Below are 23725 nucleotides of genomic sequence, written 5' to 3' on the forward strand. Positions count from 1 at the left end.
TTCATTTCTTTCTAGAGCAGCTAAGATGAGATAAAGTTGGGAGCTTTTCAAGAATCTGCTGAGAAGTGGAGTTAAAAGCCGTGTTGGTGAGGCTGGATGTGAAACTGCAGCGCTGAGCTCAGGCCAACATAACTCAGTCTGTCTCCAGGTTTAATCTCCTGGAAACCCAAACAACTTCCCCCGAGTGTGTTTTTATATTCTTACACAACACTCAGAGTTCCAATATTACTGGTCAAACATCTCCAATATCTGGCATAACTACAGAAGAAAGAGTGAAATATGTTTCACACACCAAAAAAAAAAAGGCTTTTAAGGTAAATAAAAAAAAAAAAAAGGCCCATAAAACAAAGTTTTATGTTGCTGTAATTTAGTGTGACTTATTTAGAACTGGTGATGCGTTTAGAGCTCCTACCTGAGCGGTGTAGTGGGCCTCCTGCTGCCGCTGGGCCCCGGGTTCGCAGGCGCAGGCCTGCTGCCGGAGCTGCTCCAGACGGCTCTCCAGCTCCAGCTGCTCCTGGCGGGCCTGTCCGAGCCGCCGCGCCTGCTCACTGTGCACCGCCTCCAGCTCGCTGCGGAGCTCCCGCTGCTCCGCGCTCAGCTCCCGCAGCCTCGCCGCCTCGCCCCCACGCAACGCCTCCAGCTCCTGGACGCACAGAATCCAAGACAAGAACGATCTGAGTAATGGTGATAATAACGAACCCCTACACTGAGCCTGCAGGAGAAATATTTTGCAATACAGCTTCTCCTCAGGGAGATTAGACTTCGTGCCTCTACCGCAGCCCAAAACCTGACAGCATCCAAAACTGTGTTTGTAACCTCTGACTTGAATTTGCACATAGCTTTCAATCATTTCTGCAGTTAAAATAGGATTATTTTGTCCACTTTTACTTTGATGTGCCAAAATAATTCAAGACTGACATCTCAGAATAAATGCAGCTGCTTTGTGAAACCCTCAGAGGTTAATCAGAGAACATTAGTGACAATTACGTTCTCCTAGGAGAGTTATGTCTTATGTTTTAAATAACGGTTAATACATCATATAGAAATTGAAGAACTAAAATAACAAATAGGCTGAATAGGGAGAGGATTAATCCAACAAACCACTGAAAGGCCCAAGATTACTCTGCAGGAGCTGCAGAGATCCTCAGCTCATGTGGGAGAGTCTATTAGCATAATGATTATTAGTCTTACATCATAATTCTTGTTTTAAGTTGTTTAGCAAATGTGCAAGATATTTGGTCAGATGAGAGCAAAATTAAACTATTTGTGGAGAAAAATGGACAATATGATATTATATCATCTGTTGTGAAACATGGTAGTGGCAGCATTGTGTGTGGGGATGTTTTTCTTCAAGAGGGACAGAGAAACTGCTTGATGGGAAGATGGCCAGAGTTTGGGCTTAAGCACAGCAAGAAAAGTAGTTCTGGTTGACGACCTTGAATACATGCTGAGTGCAAATGCACACCACACTTTTAAGATTTTTACACAATGAGACTTGAACTTTGAACAATGCACTTTGTGTTGAACTATCCCCAAAGGTCTGAACCTGCGGGTCTGGAGCCGCAAATGGCTCTTTGGACTTTCAACAATGACTCTTAATAATTTAGCTGAAACTATGGAAATAAAGTGCAAATTTTAGCTGTTGGAATAAATCCTGCATTAAATTTCCACCACAAAATTAGAGAATTATCTGTAATATTGTTTAGATTTTCTCATCTCATCATTGTGTTGTAAACTTTTTTTATTTACATTATTTTCTACAAATATCAAGCTCCATTAAATGAAAATGAATCAATCCTCTTCGTATAAATGTTTGTCTTTGCTTTAAAATCTAAAAGCAGAAATAAAATGGTGGTTCTTTAAATGTGACCACAAGTTTCCTACAGTGGATTTTTATTTTAAAATTTTAAATGTGTCTCTTCACAATAGGTTAAGTAACATTTGTGGCTCTGAATGAGTTTTATGTAGCTGGACATGTAAAACACATTGAAGTTTGTTTCTGTGACTTTAGAAAGTTCAGGGAATATCAATAATTTTGCAATGTATGTGAAATTTTGTAAAAAAAAAAAAAAAAAGAATGGGAAATTAGTTGGTATAAATAGAAAAATATTTCCTAATACAAGTGTTTGGATGGAGAGAAGGCAGGGTGGAGGTTGGGTTGGTGTCATCTCCACGTCAACGACGCCTTTAATGATGGCAACAAAGGTTCCAGTCGGGTTCATCTGCAGCTCATTTCTGTTTCCATCCACCAACTCACCATTTCCAACTGCAGCTGCTTCTGCAGGGTGGAGTTGAGCTTCTCCTGCTGCCTGCTGTACATCTGCATGATCTCCACGACGATCCTGTCCTTGTCATCCTCCACACCCCCGACCGCCGTGGCGACGGCGGCGCTCATGTCCTTAGACGCCGCTTCCGTTTCCGACGACAGCATCGACGCAGACCGAGGAAGAGATGCCGGAGGAGGAGTGTGGGAGGGGATGTGGGTGGCTTTCTTGCAGCACGGGCTGCTCGTCTCCATGGAAACTGCCTGGGTTTGGCTTTCCCGCTCAGTGGCCAAGGCAGCAGCCGCCACGCTCTGGGATTTGGCCTCCTCGGCGCCGGCCGTGACAGGAGGCGACGCGTGGAGATCTGAGGAAGGCAAGAAAGAGAAGAGAGTGAGGACGGGGAGGGAGAAGATAAGATGAAAAGAAAAGCAGAGGAAGTGGTTGAAAGACAAGAAGAAGTGCGAGTCGTGTTGGTGTGCACACGCTTAGTAACACCCTCACACAACCTCATAAAACATCGCACTTCTTCCGAGGAACCAAACGCTCGCCCACAATTTCTGTTTGTGTTTGCCCTCAGACACAGAAACAGGAATAAAGGTGAACTGTGTAGGTGAGCTGCTCCGCTGCATCTCCTTGTTTTTTTAAACTGCGGCTTGTTCCCCTGACTGCGGTCTTTAAGGTGTGTGCATCATGGGAAACGTTCGGCAGGATGCTAATCTCTGGCACAAATCATTATTCAAATTGATTCAAAGCCACAGAGCTAATATTAGATCCTCTATTCAAACCAGCAGTTTGGTAAAGAGGAAGGGGAACACTGCACTACGGCAGTTCACGGCCTACTTTCTACAGCGTTTTAAAGGAGAAAAATCCAGATTAGTCTGGAAAAAGGCAGGGAGGAAGGAGGAAAAGCTCACTCTGAGAGGAGTGGGCGGAGGATTTGACAGCAGACAGAGATGAAGGGAGCCAGAGAGGGAAGAGACAATGATGGATGGATGGACGGAAGAAGAGAAGTATGGGAACAGACGGAGAGTCGGCTCAGAGAGGTTGTGTTGCCGGCTGCCAGGAAAACAGAGAGAGAGAGAGAGATGGAGGACAGAGGGAAGGAGGACAGATTGGTTGGAGAGCGGAAAGTGAAAGAGAGAAACACGCAGGCTGGCAGTCAGACGGCGCGTTAATAACGACAGACTGAAACCGTTCCTCTGATTCATCCTTTTTTTTTTATGTATATGTGAATGCACGGCGTGAAAGAGGAGGTCACCAGCGCGTCAGACGTGCGGCAGCCCGCAGTGTTGTTATCCGAAGGTCAACGAGTGGCTCCGTGCATGGGAGCGGGCTGCAGAGTTTTCAGTGCTGGAAGTTGCTGCTGAGCATGTGTCAGCTCGGAGTGAGCTGCGTGAACTTGATACGCCTGTCATTTATGCTTATGCTGCATGCAAACAGCTGCTGCTTCGCTATATTGATGTCACGTATTTATAGCAGACACACATCAGACTGTGTCCAATAGCCGTGCAAAGGAGTTCTAATTAAATATGAAGGATTTATTTAATGGGGAAAAAAAAAGCTGCGTTTGGAAATTATTTATCATTAAATTGGATCAAATTAATATTAATGAACCTTCTGTGTTTCACTCTTGTATTTGCTAACTGCTATTAAAATAAATGTACTCTGTATTAAGAGTGTTCATCAGCTTATTAGCTTCATAATTATCATTTGAGCCAACTGCTTATGGATTTGAACATATGGTACATTCATCCAACATTTATTTATGAGTTCCATATCTGAAAGTAATTAATTTTTTTTATCTAAAAGGAAATGTTTCGGCGTTGTTAACTAAAACACCCTCCATGCTAACACCTGTGAGAGAGACGTGTAAAAAGCCTTAAGATAAACTTAAATCTTTCTTTGCAGCAACAGAAAGGGGAAATTAAAGGTTGATTCTAAGTTTAATAAAGGAAAGTTTTACTCACAATAACTAAAATTAGCAATAAATTAACAATAAAATTAAGACAATTAAAACTACAACTATTTTGGGCCTTAATTAATATTTTACTCCAATTAGTCAGCATTTTTCAGATTTCAAACTGCCTTAATGAAATTTTTTTTGTTTTTGTAAACCTTGGCTTAATCAGCATGTTTCTGCAGAAGAATGCGGCATAAAGTGTGCAGATGTTCTTCTTGTCCCCAGTAAAATATTTTTAAACAAAAGGTGGATTTTGTCCAGGTAAGTTCACGGTTCGCTGCTTTTCCTACTGACCCATTGGTGGCTCTTCGTGGCCCAGCATCCTGCGGCTGTAGTGATGCTTGAGCAGCGCGCCGAACACCTCGGGGCTCATCTCTGCCTCCCTCCTCAGAGAAACGTTGGGAGCCACCATCTTATCGTATGTGTACAGGTAGTAACTGGAAAACAGAGGTGAAGAGGTAAAAGATACAATACTTTAGTTTTACAGTGTTTTATCAAGATTTCATGTGACAGAAACACAAAGCAGCAGATCTGGAGTAGTCCCACAGCATGATGGTGCCACTACCAGGTTTTCCAATCCCTTTTGGTGAATTTAAAAGATTTATTTAAAAAGATGTAACTATGTCAGACCTTAAAAAACTTAGAATTAAATCATATTAAAGTTAACACTGATAATGGATGCTATTTACTACTGAGGTGTCTTCAAAAGACAAAATGCTTTATTTTTAGGGGCATGAAAGTAAAAATGGGGTGAATAAAAACATGCCACACTTTTAACATTATTTGTAAAAAAAAAAGAAAATTTGCAATCATGTTGTTCTATTATGTAAAATGTAAAAATACATGTACGTTTGTGATTTCAAAATGTAGAGAAAAAAGGTGCAAGAATCGAGAGTATTTTCAGAACTCTGTAATGTGTTTAAAAATATCCCCCATTTTTGCTTTAGGCTTCATAAAAGTGGTTTAGTTTCCTTCCAGCAATTTCGCCAAAAACTATAAATAGCAAAGAGTTATGCGCTCCAGAATGCTGTGTTGCCCTTTACAACAAACACGTCTGAAACAAAGAACAATCTATGTTTGCTATCTCTTTTAGCTCAAAACAGCACGATAAATCTCAGAGCAGGGGCTAAACAAAACGCAGCGTGGAATATGGATATTCCTTATCGTGTGTTGCCAGGATCTCAGCCTAAACAGACCTTCGGCTTATCACAAACTTCCAGGTAGTGGCGCACAACGGGGAGACAGATACTGCCTGGAGATGCTCCGAAGCCACTGAGTCAACACTCATCTGTGTGGCGCTCCGGACCCCTCCCCCCGCCAGCAGCCCCGGCTTCAGAGCGTGCCGAGGCTGGAGCAGTGAACTAGGTTAAGCCTGACAGCTCAGCGGGGCTCTGTTCAAAACTCCACCAACCAAGACATTCCTGCTCTCCCTCTGGATGGGAACGAGGCGCTGCCTGTCCGCCTGCGCGGGGATATGAAGCTCTGTCACTTAAAACAACCGAGACCTGATTGAATAATGCAAGGCAGGCTTGCATTAGCCGCGTGCCCCTCTAGTGGATCCCTGCGACAACCAAAATTTAACCTCGTCTGGCTCTAAACTGGTGCTCTAATCTGGTCTGCGCACGTAAATGTGAAATCTCATGATGCCACCAGGTGATCGTGGCTCTAATCTCTCCCTCCCATGCTCTAATTCGTCTAGCCTGAAGTCTGCGAGAGTCTCCGCGGGAAGCAGTCAGACGCTGCAGTGGCTCCGTAAACCCTTTAATTCCAGGCTTTAATCTGGGAGAGATTACCGTGTTACCTAAAATGGAACTAGAACTAAACAGACTGGAGCAAATGTCTGGGGAAGGAGAAGCAGTGAAGAAGAAATAGAGAACGACGGATGGACAGCCATATTACGGCAACTGGGAGTAAAATGGCAGAAGTCTACTACAAACATACAATTGTATCTGAACTAAACAATATTAGACGTAACGGTGCAGAAATGGGCAATTTCTAGACTTCAGATTGCATCACGGCAGGTGAGGTGCAGTACCTGGGATGGACCAGGGTGGGGTGTCCTGGCTCCTCCTTGATATCCGTAAAAAGACGGTTGAACATCAGAGCCGGTGGGGATGGTTTCCCCTGAGGGGAAGAAAGAAAAAAGAAGATAAGAACAGCATTAATATGACACAAAACCAACAAAACACTGTCTTTCTAACATACTATTATGGTTAGAGATGTTCTATACCTATTTACTGATCTGTGAAGGAAACTAGTGCAGACCAGATGAACAGGGAAACAGCAAAGTGAGACGGGAATATGCTGCACATCTCTCTCATAGGAGCCATAGTTCAATATGCATGCATACATGCGAGATGTGAGTTAGGGATTACCCATAAGGCATCAGCTGAGACGATGCGCATCAGAGGAGAAAATAGTCCCACTGAACAGCCTTCATTTTAACTCAGTAAGTGTGCGGGGAGAGTGGGTTAAGAGTCTCGTCCAACAGAACGGAGGACCTTGTGTCCGCTACGAATTAGCGAACACAAGGTGTGAAAAAGGACAGAGGTGAGGGTCATGAACCTTAGGGGTGGGTACTGACCTTTCTCGTAGGCTCTGTGTCGGCTAACTTGTCTGAAGCGGAGCAAATTTCCACCGAGGACTTCCTCAGCTGGCTCTCCTCTTCCTCTCCCGACTTCTAAAACACATGAAGAGACAGAGAGAGAGAGAGAGACAGCGGGTGAGTTATACCATCCAGAGTTACCAAAGCCAGAGAGACGTAAGGATGGAGAAGAACACACAGAAAACAAAGAGTTGGTCCAATGAACCCATGGAAGTGATTGGTATTAAAAGTGCAGCATGATGTCAACACTTTAAAACGCAGATGACGTACATCTTTACATTACATGAACCCATTCAATCATTGACCAAATCAATGTGAGGAGCTGCCATAACTTTCTTTAGCTGAACAGAGATAAAATTAAAGTTATTATCTTAATGAAGAGGAACGATCTAGTCAGCACTCAGCTTCACTTATTACAGCTGGAAACTATAGATCAGGCAAAAGTTCAGGGTGTAGTGTTCGACTCAGACCTGAACATTCAGAGACACATAAAGACAATTACAAAGTCGGTCTTCTATCACCTGAAGAACATTTCCAGGATTAAAGGTCTAATGTCCCATCTAGATCTAGAGAAACTCATTCACTCATTTATATTTAGTCACATTGATGATGTCTTCACAGGTCAGTTCACGAATAGAGTTTTACACCTCACGGAAGATAAGTCGGTCTACATTAGCAACGGGCCAATCACCAGTGCAAAGATACTCCAGATTTTTTTCTAAAGTAGCAGTTTCAATTCTGCTAAAATTGTCAGTCAGATTGTTCTACAACTTAAAACCCTTCAGCAGATGCCAGAGATGGCATCAGAGTGACTAGAGTGTTTCTGGGTGAATGTTGGTCAAAACATTTGATTGGTTGGCCAAAATGAATCGAAATAACTATAAATAAATTATATACTACATCAGCAGGAAAACAGGTAATTGCTTTTCTCTCTTAAATATAACCAGCTAGACAGTGTTGAGCATTATTGTTTCATGGTAACTACAACAAAACCAGTGTTTTCACTAAAAACTTCATACTGTGAGAGTTTCTAACTGGTCTGTGCCTCGCTGTGACACAACACTGGAAAGTAAGAGAAGGCCTATAAATAAACCACAAGGAAACGCCTTGCCGACAGTCAACATGTCTTGTTGTCAGGTGCTTCTGTGCAGACATACAACGCAGCTGGAGTCAAGCTCTCGCTTCAAAGCACAGATGTACATTAGAGCGTCTGCAGATGTGTTCGTTAAATACCGCTGCTCCCGTCTCTGCTTTTCTGGTTCTGTGTGTGTGTGTGTGTGTGTGTGTGTGTGTGTGTGTGTGTGTGTGTGTGTGTGTGTGTGTGTGTGTGTGTGTGTGTGTGTGTGTGTGTGCGTGTGTGTGTGTTCTGAGCAAACTCGGGTGTGTGTGTTCTGAGCAAACTCGGGGCCGTGCTCAGCGAGAGCCCACAAACTGACACAGTTGATGCTTATCTGTGGCCTCACAGCGCTCATGCACTTTGAAGCAAATCGGCAGGTAGCGCAGATAGCACCAGAGGAAAGAGAAGCTCTGGTGAGGTAGGGACAGGCGCAGAGGGGAGATGAAGACCAGAGGAGGAGGAAATAAATGAAACAGGGTTGTAGAAAGCATCAATAATTGACTCCCTCGCCTTTTAAAGCCATCTATGGTGAGCAGACAGCTTTTCAACAGTTGGAGTAAAGGATTTTCCTCCACACTGATGCATTACAGAAACTAAGAAGAATGTGTGCAAATGAATGCGACACCTAAGTCCCAGTTATACGAGCTGCAGTCCAGCATCCGCCAGCATTCCTCTAGACATCATAATAATTCTCTCTTATCACGTTTATCCAATTTGGAAAACACCATCTTTTACTGCCTGATGCACACCCCCAGGACCTCAAACCTTGCTCAACATCTATCAAACACAAACCCTGCCTTGTGAAAGGGAAGTCGTTTCTCTTGTTTTATTTCATTGTAAACTGAAGACGCTCTACCTAGTGCTAATTTGTGTGGTCCCTCCTGCCAGCTGAGCAGGGGACTGTCCCTTATTTACAAGGCCATGACTGAATGAGCATGCAAATGGAGGATGGAGCTGGATGTGTAGCCAGGTGTAGTGTGGAAAGCAGGAGGCTCGTCCGCTCCAGAGCGCATTTGGTTGGTGGTTTTTTCCTTCTTCTTTTTTTCTGCTCAGAAGGAAGCACTGCAGCGCTGAAAGCAGGGGGCGAGTGAAGGAGGGGGGAGAGGGAGGGCGGGATGATGGGACAGTGAAAAGATGGAGGGAAGGGTTGAGTAATAAGAGTGAGTTGGGAGAAAAAAACAAGAAAAAAACACTGCAGTGGTGGCGCCTTCTCCTCGTCAGTTTCCTTCACTGTGAAGGCTGTGTGTGTGTGTGTGTGTGTGTGTGTGTGTGTGTGTGTGTGTGTGTGTGTGTGTGTGTGTGTGTGTGTGTGTGTGTGTGTGTGTGTGTGTGTGTGTGTGTGTGTGTGAAGGGGAAGACAGATGGAGAGCACTGGACTGAACGGACATTAACTTCAGGTCTCTCAGGGGTCTTTCATCTGTTTGACCCCCACAACAGAAGAAGCTCCATTACTGAGACCACTTATCTACTTTGCTCTATATCTGTGCAGACCAATTAGAAGGACAGGGCTGGTTGGGATTAGGTTTCATGCTTAGGGCAAACATTGCCAGAAAGAAAATGTTAAAGATTTTTCTTCTCCCTTTATGACAACAACTGACAATCTTCCACATCACTAATGAGAAATTCTGACCCTCTCCTCTTTGCAGAATTTGCAGGGGTTTCAAAGTGTTAAAGGCCTGTTTACGGTGCATTCACATCCTAAACTAAATCCTGTTTAGTCCACTATTTTTTTTTTTAAATCAAACTCTAGTTTGTTTGCCTGGAAAGTCTAGTTCATTTAGGAAGGAACTAGACTTTCCTGTCAGAATTTCATGTCACCAAACTGAATTAACGGTTGAATTAATTACTGCAAGTCATCAAAAAAAGCGTTTAAAATGACTTTATCGCCATTTCCACAACGATGGATCTCATCTGTTATTGAATTTCTTTCGACCGGGTCAAGGCTCGTTGCTTTTTTAGATCCTTTGGTCTACTTCATGTTGTTGGACAGGTTCTATTTAATTGATTGCACTGATCTGGTAGTAAACAGGCCTGATCTCTGCTAGCAAAACTGAACTAAAGAAACGTCATTAATCCATTATTTACATGGATAACTTTTATTCTATTGTTATCTTTATCTACATTAAAATTAATTTGATGATTCCTTAACGTACATTCACAGCTCTATACATTTACTCATTCCTTTCCACTACTGATCGCTTGTCTCTCAGTATTTCCTGCACACCTGACAGCTTTACACCCACCACCCACACAAGAAAACACACCCAGGCTCATTATCACTGCTGCTCTCTGCTCCTTAATGAAGCTGACCGCGTGCAAATGTTCACACATATCAACAACCACTTCCTCACGTCCCCCCGTCTCGTTCCCTCAACCCCCCACCTTTCTTTAGTAGCACGGATACCAGGCTGCTGCTTGGTCTTAATCTCCACTAATGAAGCACCTCTCTCATTGGAGACGCTCCTGTGACCCACACACACACACACACACACACACACACACACACACACACACACACACACACACACACACACACACACACACACACACACACACACACACACAGAGGCAGACGTGCTCACAAACAGCCCTTCTAACCCCCCGGATGTCTCCAGTCCTTTTGTCAAGCCGTGGCTCGCCTTATGACAATGTGGATTAGCATTCCACGCACTCGCTCAGCTGAACTCTGCCCTGTTGTTCCTAATCACCAGCAGTCTGCCTGCTGCTGCGGCTACACTCACGCAGCGCCGCCGAGCGCTCCGCTCTAGACACAAACAGCCATGTGAACTCCCCACGGTGACCCACTTCCAAAGCCTCGGTTCAGTCTCCCGACCGTTGGGCTCCGGCACGTGACATTTCTGCAGCAGACGCACTAATGTAGCACACACAAAAAAAGTGCTGGTTTGGGAGCGCTATTAGATGCCAGGGTACTACACACATCCATGACTCTCCATCACCGTGCTCAGAGTAAAAGCACTTCGTTTTTCTGCACGGAGCAACATCTGTGCAGACATTTAACGTCCACCAGCAGCATTAACAGCATCTGGGCTTTTCTCTTCTTCCTTTCCCACCTGAACTTTGTAGCTAAAAGCATCTTAAACCAAAGAAGCATTTTTGTGTCTTTTAAACTATTTCTAGCTCAGTTTTAAGGATAGAAATGGAATTCTGCTACAAGGACAGGATTGAGTGAGTGATTGTTCTGCTTGTGCACACAAACAATTTAATCTATTTCAGCTGATTTCTGCACCAGATGAAGAATTTTGGATTTAAGAAAGGAAAGTGAAGGCTCAAATCCAGCCTCAAATCCGCTGCAGAGGGACGAGTTTCTACTCCGTTATTATTCTATTCTTAGCAACGTGTTCATCGGTTAAAGGCGAAGGTGCCGTGAACGCAGACTGACATGCTGAAACACAGAGACGCAGCCGGGTCAGAGGTCAGGTTCTCCTCCTCGGAGTCATGCGGAGCCTCCAGATGTCTGCCGTCTAAACGCAACAGACATGCTCAAAGTTGACTCTCTGCTATAAATACGCGTGCTGTCTCCTTACATGCATAATGAACAAACATGCATCAGCAAAGTGCTGCATGTGCCGTTTAAATTATTTAAAACGATAGCTGGAGAATAAACAGACATTCGTTTCAGACAACAGTAATGTGAGAGAAAGTTTTCCAACTCATTTAAAGTACCATCCATGCATAGGTATCCAAGAGCTGTTCTAATTTTATCATGCCACGGCTACAATCTTCAGTGTATTTTATTGGGATTTTCTGTGACAGACCAAAACAAAGTAACACATATCTGAAGCGGAAGGAAAGAAAACTGCAATTTTTTTCAGAATTAGTTACAAATAGACTAGGTTTGCTCAATTTTTCTGCCAAGTCTTCCTTTCAAAAAAGCTCAAACGCAATCAAATTGGAAGGAGAGTCTGTGAATATTAATTTTAAGATTCTCCCATCCAAAGTTTGCAACGTGGTTTTATAACCTTTACGAATGTAACATAATTTTATTTTGAGGTTTTGGAATATTTTATATGAATAAGCATTAAAACTGGTTTCATTCCCTCCTAAATCACAATTATGTGCTACTTTGTGTTGATCTAATCACATAAAATCCCAATAAAAACATATTGAAGTTTGCTTTAATGTGCAAAATATGAAAAACTTCAGTGGCATGAATACTTGCCTATATAAAGAGGCGGAAACTACCAGAGAAGAAATTATTTTCTGCCCTTGTTAACCTCCCTTTAGCACCCGCAATCAGGCTACTGACCTTACAGTAAAACAATAAAACCGTGCCCATGTATGTAAAAGCACACAGACAAGCACAACAAGTTTTGACGAGCCGAGTGGCAAACCTGATCAAGGGTGCAATAAGGGTTAGGTCTGACCTTTCATCCCCAAACCAGTAGAACCGTTTTGTTTTTGCAATTTAAATCCCTCAAAACTAGACAGAATCGTCTTCACCTCTAGTAAAACCAACACATCAGCGGTCGGGGTACTAAAACTGAAACTCCTAGAAGCCACCACAAACCCAAACCGTGACACTTTAACCCCCATCTGACCACTTTTAAGTGGTAGCCATTAGCCCGAGAAGAGGAAGTAAACAGCCTTTATTTGGGTGCCTTTCCTATCTGCTTCAGACAGTCACCCGCGGCGGGTAGGGGGGAGAGGAACACACAAGTACTGAGACAGTCAGTCACACCCTGTCTGTCTGTTTCTAAACCACATCCTGTACTGCTGCAGTCATCAGCTGTGTCAAAGATCAAACTGGAGAGACACACATCTACTTCCTGCTTGAACCTCGCAGAACACACAAACAGAGGATGTGCCGAAGGGTGATGCGATCTTTTAAGCCCAAGATTCTGGGCGTGGTTTGCTCCGGAGGGGTCCCACCTGGCAAATCGCACGAGGAGGACACCGGAGACCTTTATACGATGGTCTTAATCCAATAAGCCATTTATCCACAGACTGGGAGCCACACTTTGTTTCAGCAGCCAAATCGATAAAAAGCCACAGGGGAAGTGGGCAGTAAAGTGGGCCAATTAAACCAATGTACTTTCCTTTTTTTTTTCATATTTATTTTTGTTGCCGTTTGCAGATTTTTTTTGTACTGCAGAATTATACGAGCGGACTTCAGATCTTGACTCATTCCTGTAAGAATGTATAAAGCAGGTCATTCGTCAGTGGTGGTCTCTGTTTGATGTACGTGCAAGGGACCGGATTGCTCAACGTGTTTTTCTTTTGATTTAGCTTTACAAAGACAGATAAGAGGCGCAGAAACAAAAGGGGTTTTCTGACAGGTGGTGACAGAAGCTGGAAGTAAAAAAAATTTATATCACAAAAAGAAAAAAATTGAGGCAGAAAGCCAAGACAAACCAGCAAACAAACGGTCTTTCTCTGTGTCCTTCCACTCAGACACACACATCTGTTCCACCTTTTATTTCTACATGTAAAGTGAAAGATCAGAGACAGACAAACACACTGATAAGCATCAGCTGGGTTAGTCATGAACAAGCGTTCCTCTCACACACATTCACAAAGAGGGCAGATGAGGACAGGTACATTCCCAACTTGCTTTGGCTCCAGACGGTGAGGACGGGTTTTTTTGCAACACGTCTCCTCCGTCTAGACGGTCAAACATGTGGTTTTTCTCCCTCCCCTCTTTTACTTTCCTTTCCTCCTCCTTCCTCCTGGCCAGAGTTCCAGTCGGCCATTTTACAATTTGCACAATCAGGGTTTGATGGCTAAAAGTGGCCGGGTACAATCGTGGACGTCTGTGCTGGAAAATGGGCAATCTACCTGCTAATAGTTCGCCCGATCCACCTGGCGCCAGGACTTGGCTTACACAAGTTCGATTTAGAAACTCAAACAAAGTTTTTGTTTGTTTGTTTGTTGTTTTTGATGTCTTTTTTTTATACTTGTAATGTTTCCAGAAACATACGTCCGTAAACTTTATCTGATTGTTTTAAAAACTCAAAACAAGCAAATTAAAGTACATGCTGCTGGATGACACTTTTAAAAAAAACTAAAATTGGTGGCAAGTATTGGTTTCAAGGCATTTATTTAACAGAAAATAAGGTTCTACAATTTCAGTATATGACCTGCCAAATGTTTTATGAAACTTTGCAGATGTTTGAGAACAAACATTTTACCCTAAAAGTAGTTGTACAGACCTCACATTGTGCTTCTTCCCAAACAAGGGATTGAACTTTGCTTCCAATTTAAGGAGAAACATAATATTTTCTTGCTTATTTCTAATTTTGGCATCTGGGCTCATGACCCAAAAGTAAGTTGAAAGACAATAGTTTATTGTGTGAGTTCTTAGTTTTGTTTAGTTACAGATCAGCAGGGAAAACTGGGCTAAATTGAGGAGTTTGGAGAAGTGAGATTCAGATCCAAAAAAGAAGCTACACTTTTTATACTCAGGCAAAATTAATTACAAAGTCAAGATTTTGTTAAAACAGTTTGAAAACATATGTTTAAGACAGTGCTTCAAGGAACAGAGAATTCAGCATAAACATGACGCATAAAAAATTATCAATATCGTCCCGTTCTGTGTCTCTGCCTTCTGAACAGTGATGAAACGGTGCGCCAAGATATTGTGGGCGATGTACATCCCCTGCAGACATTGCTTCATAAGCAAAAAGTACAACTGAATTATGTCACACTTCTCATCCTGTGTCTCGAGAACTGTGACTAATAGTCCTATGCAGACAGCACATATTGCCTCATAATACACTTATAGCCTCAGAAAGAAGGGAAGAATGACTCACTGCTGTGAAACGGTGTCCAGAGTTAGTTTTGATAACTGAAATATTTTACTTGCATTATTAGAAATAATTAGTGCAGTTTCTCTACTCAGGCCCTTTTATTCACCCTCCACTATTATTAGCACCTGCTGATGAACCTTAAAATAAAAGATATTATATAAACTCAGAGGAATTTTTAAAGTTTTATTTCGAGAACACCGATAAAGTCGTGGTGTAGAAATGCTTTTTTTAATATATGTCTTTACCAGGGGTGACAGAAACCACTATGTAAAACAGATTATATTGCTTAATTCCACAGGTGAAAGTGTGAAAACTTTTATTTCTGTTAATTATGATTATTTTCCTCCTCCAGGTAATGAAAATATGACATTCAAAATTAAAATATTACATAAAAAATACACTAAACACAGAAAAGTATGTTTAATACCTGCCTGAAGGTTGTTACTTTCAAACACGCCTCATCAGAGCAAATTCAAATTTATTGAACATGACTGTATCTGAGCCATTAAAGAAATATCAACCGTGCAGCACAGACGATATTCTCAGACTGCACTGCTCATGTGCAGAAATGTGCGAGCGCCACGTTCCCCTCCTCGGCGCCCCTGTGCAGAGATCATTAATTACCAAAGCCGTCAGGGCTCACCTGCGTTAGCAAGCCGGGCCCAGAGACAGAGACGGCGATGCGTGCACACACACGAGTAAACAGACATCCTATCAAACAATGGCTCCATCAAACAGTGATGTGGGAGGATGACGCAGTTTACTGCAAGCAAACAAATACAGACACGAGCAGACACACTTCATGCTCCCAGGAGGACACATCGACTCAGAATGAGGCCAGTGGGCCCTTGTCTTGTCTGCCGATGACTGTACTCATCATCTGAGCTCTAACTGGGACACCGTTCACACAGTTTCTGCGTCTGTGAGAGAACTGCAAGCTCTTTACGAGCCAAAAAGGAAGAAATCCTCCACAATTGCTTGCAGTTTTTGCTCGTCAGAAGGCAGGGTACCGGTTTAACAAATTGCGTTTGAATCGGTCGCCTGGTTTTCTGCACAAGGGAGCTTGGCTTACTATTTGAAACGGATGAAACAACTCGGAGCGCTTGGAGACAAGAGGCAAGTGAGAGAGCCGTGGAGAGGACGAGCGTTGCTAAGCAGACTGAAAGCTGAGAGGCTGTCAGCAGGCCAGCAATGCACTGCTATCACTACAGAAAGAGAAAAACACAAAATGGAGACGCAGCCCGACCCGTTTTCAAGGCAAAACTAAATTTACACGGCAATAAAGAGTTGCTCGGCTGTTAAAAGTGTTTTAAATCACTATGTGAACGTCTAACTAGGACGAATTAATGCTTAATCAGTGCAGAGAAATCAGACACTGATCAAAATCCAACAATTTTCAGCTTCATCTCCTCCAATTGGTGACTGACTGGCTGGAAAATCAAACATCTAATCGTTTTATTATCAGTGAACAAATGCTACGAGTATCCAGGTCACACTAACAGAGGTCTTCAGAGTGGAAGCTGTTACTGAGGGAAGAATATTCAAAGTGTCTATTTATCTATTTAAAATGAAGTGAAAGGAAGATGTTAAGAAGCTATTCACAAAAAAACAAGCCAAAATACACTACAGTTTGTTCAGGCTGTGGGAGAGCAAGAGAGAGCAAGACTTGTTTACGAGGAGGCTCAATACAGTAAAGTATTCTTATAGACAGCGCTTTTAACCTCTGTCTATAACGAAGCATCATGGATTTGGAAATATTTGCAGCTTTATAGAAATCTCATCATTGTTTAAGTTCAACTAGCTAAGCTAACTGCTAATATACGATGGTAAAAACAGCTTCAGATGTCAAGTTTATGGATAAAAACCTTCATTATAGAACTGAACTGGCTAACATCTATATCGGCAAATCAAAAACTAGAAGCTGGCAACAAGATTCTAGTTGGTGCATCTCTGCCTGTAGCAATAAATCAATTAATCAAGCAAGCTTGATAATTTCCATTCGCAGGGTGGTTTGTTTGTCTCCTATCTCTCTTTTTACCAAAGACTGAATGATGGTCTGGTCTCAACTAGAAGGACAATCTTGTTTATTTTCTATTTTATTTGTTGATTTGGATGTTTTGTTTATTTATTTTGGATATTTAAAAAGTCTTTCAGTTATAGTGTTAAATGTTTATTATAAATTAAAGTTTTTTGGTCTTTGAGAGGGTGTACTTGCATTAATATGCCATTACCATTGCATTACATGAAAATGGTCTCAAGATAATATTTTTTTGTGTATATATTAGCATGACAGTCTTAGATAAATCTGTAAATAGAACTATCCCAGACTGAGATTTTAGTGCTTCTTTACTAGCAATCAATCAGTCAATCCTCAGTTTGGTTTCGTTCTGCTGAAGCGTGGAAAGCTGCATTAACGTCTGAGCTGTCACAGCCAGCGATGAGGTCGGAGGAGGGTAAAAAAAAAGGAGGGAAGGCTGGAAAACTGTAGAGCTTCAGGAGATCCAGACCCAAGATACAGTCACAGTGTTACAAAGGGAAGTTTTCACCTGGCTAAAATGCCCCGCAGGGTCAAATCTATCAGAGCCACATGGACAGAGAGGCTGTTGAATTCAAGCAGGCTCTGGGTGCAGTGGCTGTTCTGCAGGGAACTCAGGTCTCATTCATATTACATGCAGCCGCTTGTTTGAAGTCTCCACTGCTGCTACTTGAATGGACAGCTTGGCTTCGGCCTCCACGTCTCTGGGGTTCAACAGTCTTTCCTTCAGACTCACACATGAGCTATTGTTTGTTCAAGAAACATTAATATTTCTGAAAGTGTCTCTTTTTTTCCTTCAGAGGAAATCTCAATCTAATCTAAAACTGAAACACCCTCAGTCGAGTCGATCCTCCGTTAGCGGTCTGGAAGGCACAACAGAGGCCAGGAGAAGTCCGTTCGTCTCTGGAAAAACCTGGTTACGGCCTGAGTCAGAGCACTAAGTGAACGCACCTGGGCGAAGATCAAACGGACTGAGTGAGAGACCTGCGCCGTAATAAATCTTCGTCCTGGCTCCACCGTGACGCTGATGAGTGGAGAGCAGACCGCAGCACGGATGGAGCGCCGTGACTCATGCTGCAGGACGACGGTGGGAGACGTGGGATGGGAGGGAGGAAGTATCTGCTGGTGGCTGCATTTTATTTTATATTTGTTTGTCTGACCCCTTGACTGCCTTTAGGAAGAGATGCGGTCTGTGACTTCTGAAGGGTTCCTGCGAGACCGTGACAACTGGCGGGTCATCATGGCGTTCCAACGTCACGGTAACGACAAGGACGTTCCGTCTCCCATAAGGTGCACAGCCTTGCTGAACAGAAAACGAGGCGGGGATGGCTGTCTGCCAGAGCAGCTGACAAATAAAAAGAGGAAGAAAAAAAAAAGGCAACCCTGCCAAAAAATCTGCATCGTTAGACTGACTGCTAGATCCCCTTCAACATGAGTCAGTCTTACGAAGAAATACAGCACGGATGGTCTCATCGGGGATCAGGATGTGTCTCAGCCGGTTCATTTTGATAGCGATGACAAATCAGATGTCTGGCATAACAACGCGCACATGTCACAGGAACTGGTTAAACTGCAGCCAGATTGTAAAACAAACCCAAAAAAAGACCACAAGGCAAACTGCGCTCTGCGAAGGATAAAGTCAAGGGTAATAAGACCCTGTTGAGGGCCAAGTCTCTCCAGCAGCAAGGCTGCAGCGAAGGAACAGGCGACAAACAATGAATGCTGCATACTCCACAGAACCTCGCAAATGCTTTCATACCCTGCCAACTTTTTCAAAATGCAACCTTCAGATAGCAGTCGATTAGTAAACCTAAGTGTAAAGATTTAACACTAAACATCACCCTGAAGGCACCATCCACTCAGATAAACATGGTGGTGGCAGTATCATGCTGTGGAGATGCTTTTCTTCAGCAGGTTAATGATCTCAAATCCAATTTGACCAGACGAGGGAAAAACATGTCGGCATCTACATGTGCAAATCTGTTAGGTACGGTTGCAATTAGCAATTATTTTAGTATTCAATTATTCTATTGATTAGTCTGATGATTAACCACATTTAACCACTTAAGTATTTTTATGCAAAAAGCTCAGCCCTTTCTGCTCGACTCATCAATGAAGTGTAGGGCTAATCTGTTTATCATTTTCTGGATTACCGAATTACTAATTGGACAGAAATGGCCTTTGTTTGAGTCTGTATACTTCAGGTAACGATTAATCAGTTTAAGAGATTAGTTGATTATTTCAATAATCGATTTGTCATGATTAATCTGATTAATTGTTTCAACCCTACTGCTCTTTATAAGACTTACTGTCATTGCGATGGCACTTTCTTGACACATAGTCATCACCACTACTGCAGAACCACCACTACTAGTTTCAAACAAGCCGTTACCATTCACAGCTCATAGCTGCATATTGAGGTCAGAAACTTTTTAGTTATAGAGTTGATCTAGAGGGAGAAGCAGAACCAAGCCTCTATTTACAGCAACTAATTGAGCTGCTACAATTTCCCGGGGGAAATGAGGCAAAAGAAAACAGTGTATATCCTGAAGAAACATCAGTGAGACGGATGATTCCCATGAGCAACGTCGATGCAGGTGGGATTAACAGTGAGATAAACATCACCATTTGGCAACGGAGGGATTGAAAGTAATAGAGCAGCGGGCCGAAGTGCAAAATGTCCTTCGCTTCTTTCTGCTTCCTGGTTGCTAACTTTACAGTTTCGCCTCGAGCAAAATCACTCGGAGCCCCTTGTGAGATCAGGATTTATGGGGGTAAAGAGACTGCTGACGGTGGAACGGGAAGAAAACAGTTGGGAGGTGTTTGAAGTTTAAGCTAGTGGAGCAAAGGTGAGCCTAGCAGACTGAGTTTAGCAGGTTGGAGCTGTGCTGGGCTTTCTGTTTTCATTCGCAGTCTAGACTTGAGGCAGAAACTAACAACAGATCACGGAAACACTTAACTCAGCTGCCACTGTGGGTTATTAAAACATGTGTGGCCGTCGGACTGGAAGACTGCGGCCGGCTAATCTCAAACATTGCGAGCAGAATTACTTCCATGTTGAGATGCCGAGGCATTACCGCACGGGGTGATAAATTAGCAGCAAAGTGGATGGATGGGGATTCGTTTTAATAGAGCGGCCCTTCTTTTTTCCCCCGGTTTCCCCGTGTTTGCAACATGCATAATTGATCCGTGTGGTGGCTGGGCTTAATGTGTTGTGGATGTGCAGCGCGGCGGCCCAGCGGGACTTATGACACGCCTTTGATATCCTGTTTATCTGCTTGTCTGGGAGATGGAGGGCTTGGGGGGGTAAATAAGCGACAGGGAGTTGGAGTGAGCTGCATATGTTGGTTCTCCTGTGGATCGCTTCGTCTCTGGCTTTCTCAGTTTATGTCTTCATTAATCACCGTTCCCAGGGGGAGGAGCCTTTCAAATGCAAACGCACATTTCCCCACGCTGCCTGGACACCAACCTGCTCCTATGGCTGTCTCCCATGGAGACCAGACAGCGGACGGCTAATCTTCTCATCAACACGTCGATTAATTAATACGGAGACTCATCACTCCGGTCTCATGGAAAACAAGCGAGGCGAGCCACTCGGCTGCATCTCTGCTCCACCAATCAGTCTTGTTTGGACTCGTAGCTCATTACATGGAACTGCTGCTGATTTCATCCGTTATCAGGTTGGTTTTCCTTAGAAGCAGCAAACTGGCCTGGTGCCCCGAGGGGAGGGTAGGAGAGACGAGACGGGGCGAGGCGAACATGCAAACAAGCCGTCAGTCTGGGCCACTTTTAAAGCCTGAAGGACGACTGGGAGGGGCCTGGCAGGTTTGTTTAGTCTGTCTGACTGTTGGCGGACCTGGCAGAGGCTCCTGTGTAGAGGCAGAGCCATCTCTGCTGCTCAAAAGTAAACCCACTTCAGTGTGAGCGTGGGCTGGCATGAGATTCTGACGGTGTAATCTTCAGTAAATACACCACACCAAAAAACGTTTAAAACAAAGATGCATTACATGATCTAACTGCTTTTATAATAATGTTATCTGCTTCGTTTGTTTATTCATATTCTGACTTTGATACGTAGATTTAAGTGAGGAGGATTTAACAAATCAGCCAGAAATAATAATTAGAACATTCAGATTCTTTTGAACCCTTCAGTAAATGCATCAGAACTAAGAAGTGCTCCAACAAAAAGCATGCACTTTGATGCATAATTGAGGACTCTTGCAATTTGTGCATTTTCTACTGCATAGAAAAGTACATCTATCATAAAACCTCCAGTAAATTTTCTTTCAATTATGTGTGGTACATTCCCCCTGGAGAAAAAGCTCTCACATCAATAAAAAATAACTAAAAATCTTGAAGAGTAGTTTCAGCCAGGACAATCGGTGCATCTAATTAATAAATGAAGCAGGTTTCTTTATTAATATTTTCTAAAGAATATAAAAACAGTACTTATCCTGTGTTCATTAGTCAGAAAACAGTTGGATTTTTCTGTCTTTCGACTAATTGATCAAGCAAAAAACTATCCGGTTCCAGTGACCGGGCCGAGGTATGAAATAATCAACCAGCAAAGCAACGCTCCATGTTTTACCATAATGTAAAGACTGTGAGCTGCTGCAGGACTAAACCATGTAAAGACCTGAACTGTTCTGAGGCCCCTGAGCATGTGAAACCTAAAACCCCAGAATATTCTTGTCTATTTAAGACAAAGACTCAGAAGTAATGACTTTGGCATTCCTCCAGCGAGCTGCATTGCGCTTACAGCTCTGTAATACTGCCACTGACCTGCTGGTGACACAGCAGAGGGCCCCTCGGCTCAGCTCCTCCCACCTCGAGGGGCCCCGCTCAGTCCTTTGCAACAGGCAGCCTGGTCACACACAACAACCATCAGCACTCCTACCCAGCAAACTACAGTCGGTTCAGATTATAGGTTTCTCTGTTCAACACCAGCAGCTCTGTGTTTAGTAATAGAAAGACCAAAATGGGGGTCTGTCTGTGTGCCGGTTGTTAGGTGGCGTGCATGCGATTGGTCACCCAGGAGGGTTGCTACCAGACAGATTGGAGATTCAGCTCAGGTCCCGCAGAGGTTAATTTTCAACTGGAGGGCAGAGGAGAGCTGGGCCCCAATCCCCCAATAAGAACCGAATAGATGCGGACGAGGTTGGTGAGGAGTTGTTTGTGACTGAATAACATTTAAACTGGCCTGCGGTGACTTAACCTCCCCAACTCTTTCCCTCCCTTCTTCCTACATTCTCTCCGATTTTTCTCATTTCACTCCTCCTCTCCCTTCTCTGTTTCATGTCATCTGCATCTCGTCTCATCCATCAAGGCTGCAGATCTGATCAATAACCGCTGGTCTTTCCGCCCATCCGCCTCGCAGACGCACACAAGTGGTCTTATTGCTTATGTAATGATCGACTTATCAGGTCATTTGACCGCTTACTTTGTTACTGTTAGCCGACTGGGACCTGGGGGGCATTCAGAGATACGATGTGCACCAGGGAGGAAGGAGATGAGCGAAGGATTGCAAACCGAATGTTGGAAGATAAAACTTTTGAAAGTATGAGCTCAAAGAAAAATGGTGATTAAAGGGAAGGGAAAAGCAGCAACGATGACACGGTGAATGGTTACCATCATGTTTATGGCTGTCATGACATTTTGTGTTTTTGAAAAGCTGGGGTTTTGATAACTGTAAAAAGTTATGAGCTCAAGTTTTAATGATTCAAAGTCCTTTCAATCAGAAATCAACGGATGACCATGACAAGCTAATTGAAGCCTGCTTAGCCCCAACCAGTGATAACATGTGCCGACCCGTCACTCTGAGCTAAAGGTGGCGAGCTATTAGTGGCTTGTGTTAAGCTGCTAACACCAGGCTGGGTAATCAAACACATAGCCTGACTATTGAAACCAAACTCAAATATCTTGTTTGTGCTACAATAAAAAGCTCATTCTTATGCTTTTCACGCTGCAAGTCAAATTAACTTGATTTTAGTTTTCAATTTTTGTGTAAATACTGTGATATTTCTAGTCAAGGTTATCAAACCGTGAGAAGCTCAACGCGACCCTCGCCTAATTAGCATGTTTGCAAAAATCCAATTAGATACGAGCATGACAGAGAGGCAGACGCAGCAGACTGCCCAGGAGCCAGCCAGAGACTACAGCTGCGCTGCTCTGTGGTAATGAAGTCACTGGTTACCAAATAGCAAACAGAGGAAGCCAGAGAGAGAGAGATGCAGCTGTCTGCCGTCTGTGCCGCAGCCTCTGTGTCAGCCCGGCCGGGGGAGACAGACAGAGGGAAGGCTGTTCCCTCCGTCTGACTCCTCTGACTCTGGGCCAGCTAGACGCTGCAAAACAAGGCCGGTGCAAATAAGCAACACATGTCAGGGGTTGCGCTCGCAGACGCCTTACAGATACGCCTCACGTATCAGGTATGAAACTCAATGCAAGGACTCCAAGAGGAAAAAGAAAAAAGTGAAACAAAATGTTTGTTGTGGCTTTTTTGTTACCCGTTGCTTAGCTAAAACCGATGCAGCAAAGGTGGGAAAAAAAAGCAATCATCAAATCTGAATTTGTTCTGTTACTTCCTGTCTTCTTTGGAAACCAAATAAAGGAAAGAAGAAAAAAAAAATATGACGCCACCTGATGTCTGACTGTAGAGTCTGAACCACTTTCACAGGCTCATGCGGGCAAAATGAGCCCATTGTTTGTGGAGTACCAAAATAATCTGTTTAATAAGGCTTCGGCTTGCTGTTGCTGTCTGTTCATGGCGTCCGTGAAGCAAATTTTATTTACACAGCAGGGATCTGCAGACAGGCCAGCCGGGCCTCTAGGCACAAGGCGCCATTTACAGAGCGCAGGTCCTGGAGGTTTTAAATGCACCTACTTAAACCAAACACTCCCAACAGGATATGGGACTTTCTAGCCGCTGGAGAGAGAAGGAAAAAAAAAAAAATCTGTTCTCCTCTGCGTCTCATCTCATC

The 23725-nt window shown here is 43.4% G+C and overlaps 1 protein-coding gene across 1 annotated transcript in view; it reads right to left on the minus strand.

Annotated features, from left to right (window-relative positions):
• The window catches only part of skila (SKI-like proto-oncogene a), a 36788-nt gene that overhangs the window by 4772 nt on the left and 8291 nt on the right, over positions 1-23725 (minus strand). The window contains exons 3-7 of the mRNA XM_081597966.1: positions 6809-6904; positions 6260-6348; positions 4519-4661; positions 2258-2628; positions 413-643 (exon numbers count right to left, since the gene is read on the minus strand). Coding sequence (XP_081454092.1) covers positions 413-643; positions 2258-2628; positions 4519-4661; positions 6260-6348; positions 6809-6904 — 930 coding nt within the window. The remainder of the gene's footprint in view (positions 1-412; positions 644-2257; positions 2629-4518; positions 4662-6259; positions 6349-6808; positions 6905-23725) is intronic.

This window comes from Poecilia reticulata, chromosome 17 (assembly GCF_904066995.2).
Source record: "Poecilia reticulata chromosome 17, P_reticulata-male-v2, whole genome shotgun sequence".
Lineage (NCBI taxonomy): Eukaryota > Metazoa > Chordata > Actinopteri > Cyprinodontiformes > Poeciliidae > Poecilia > Poecilia reticulata.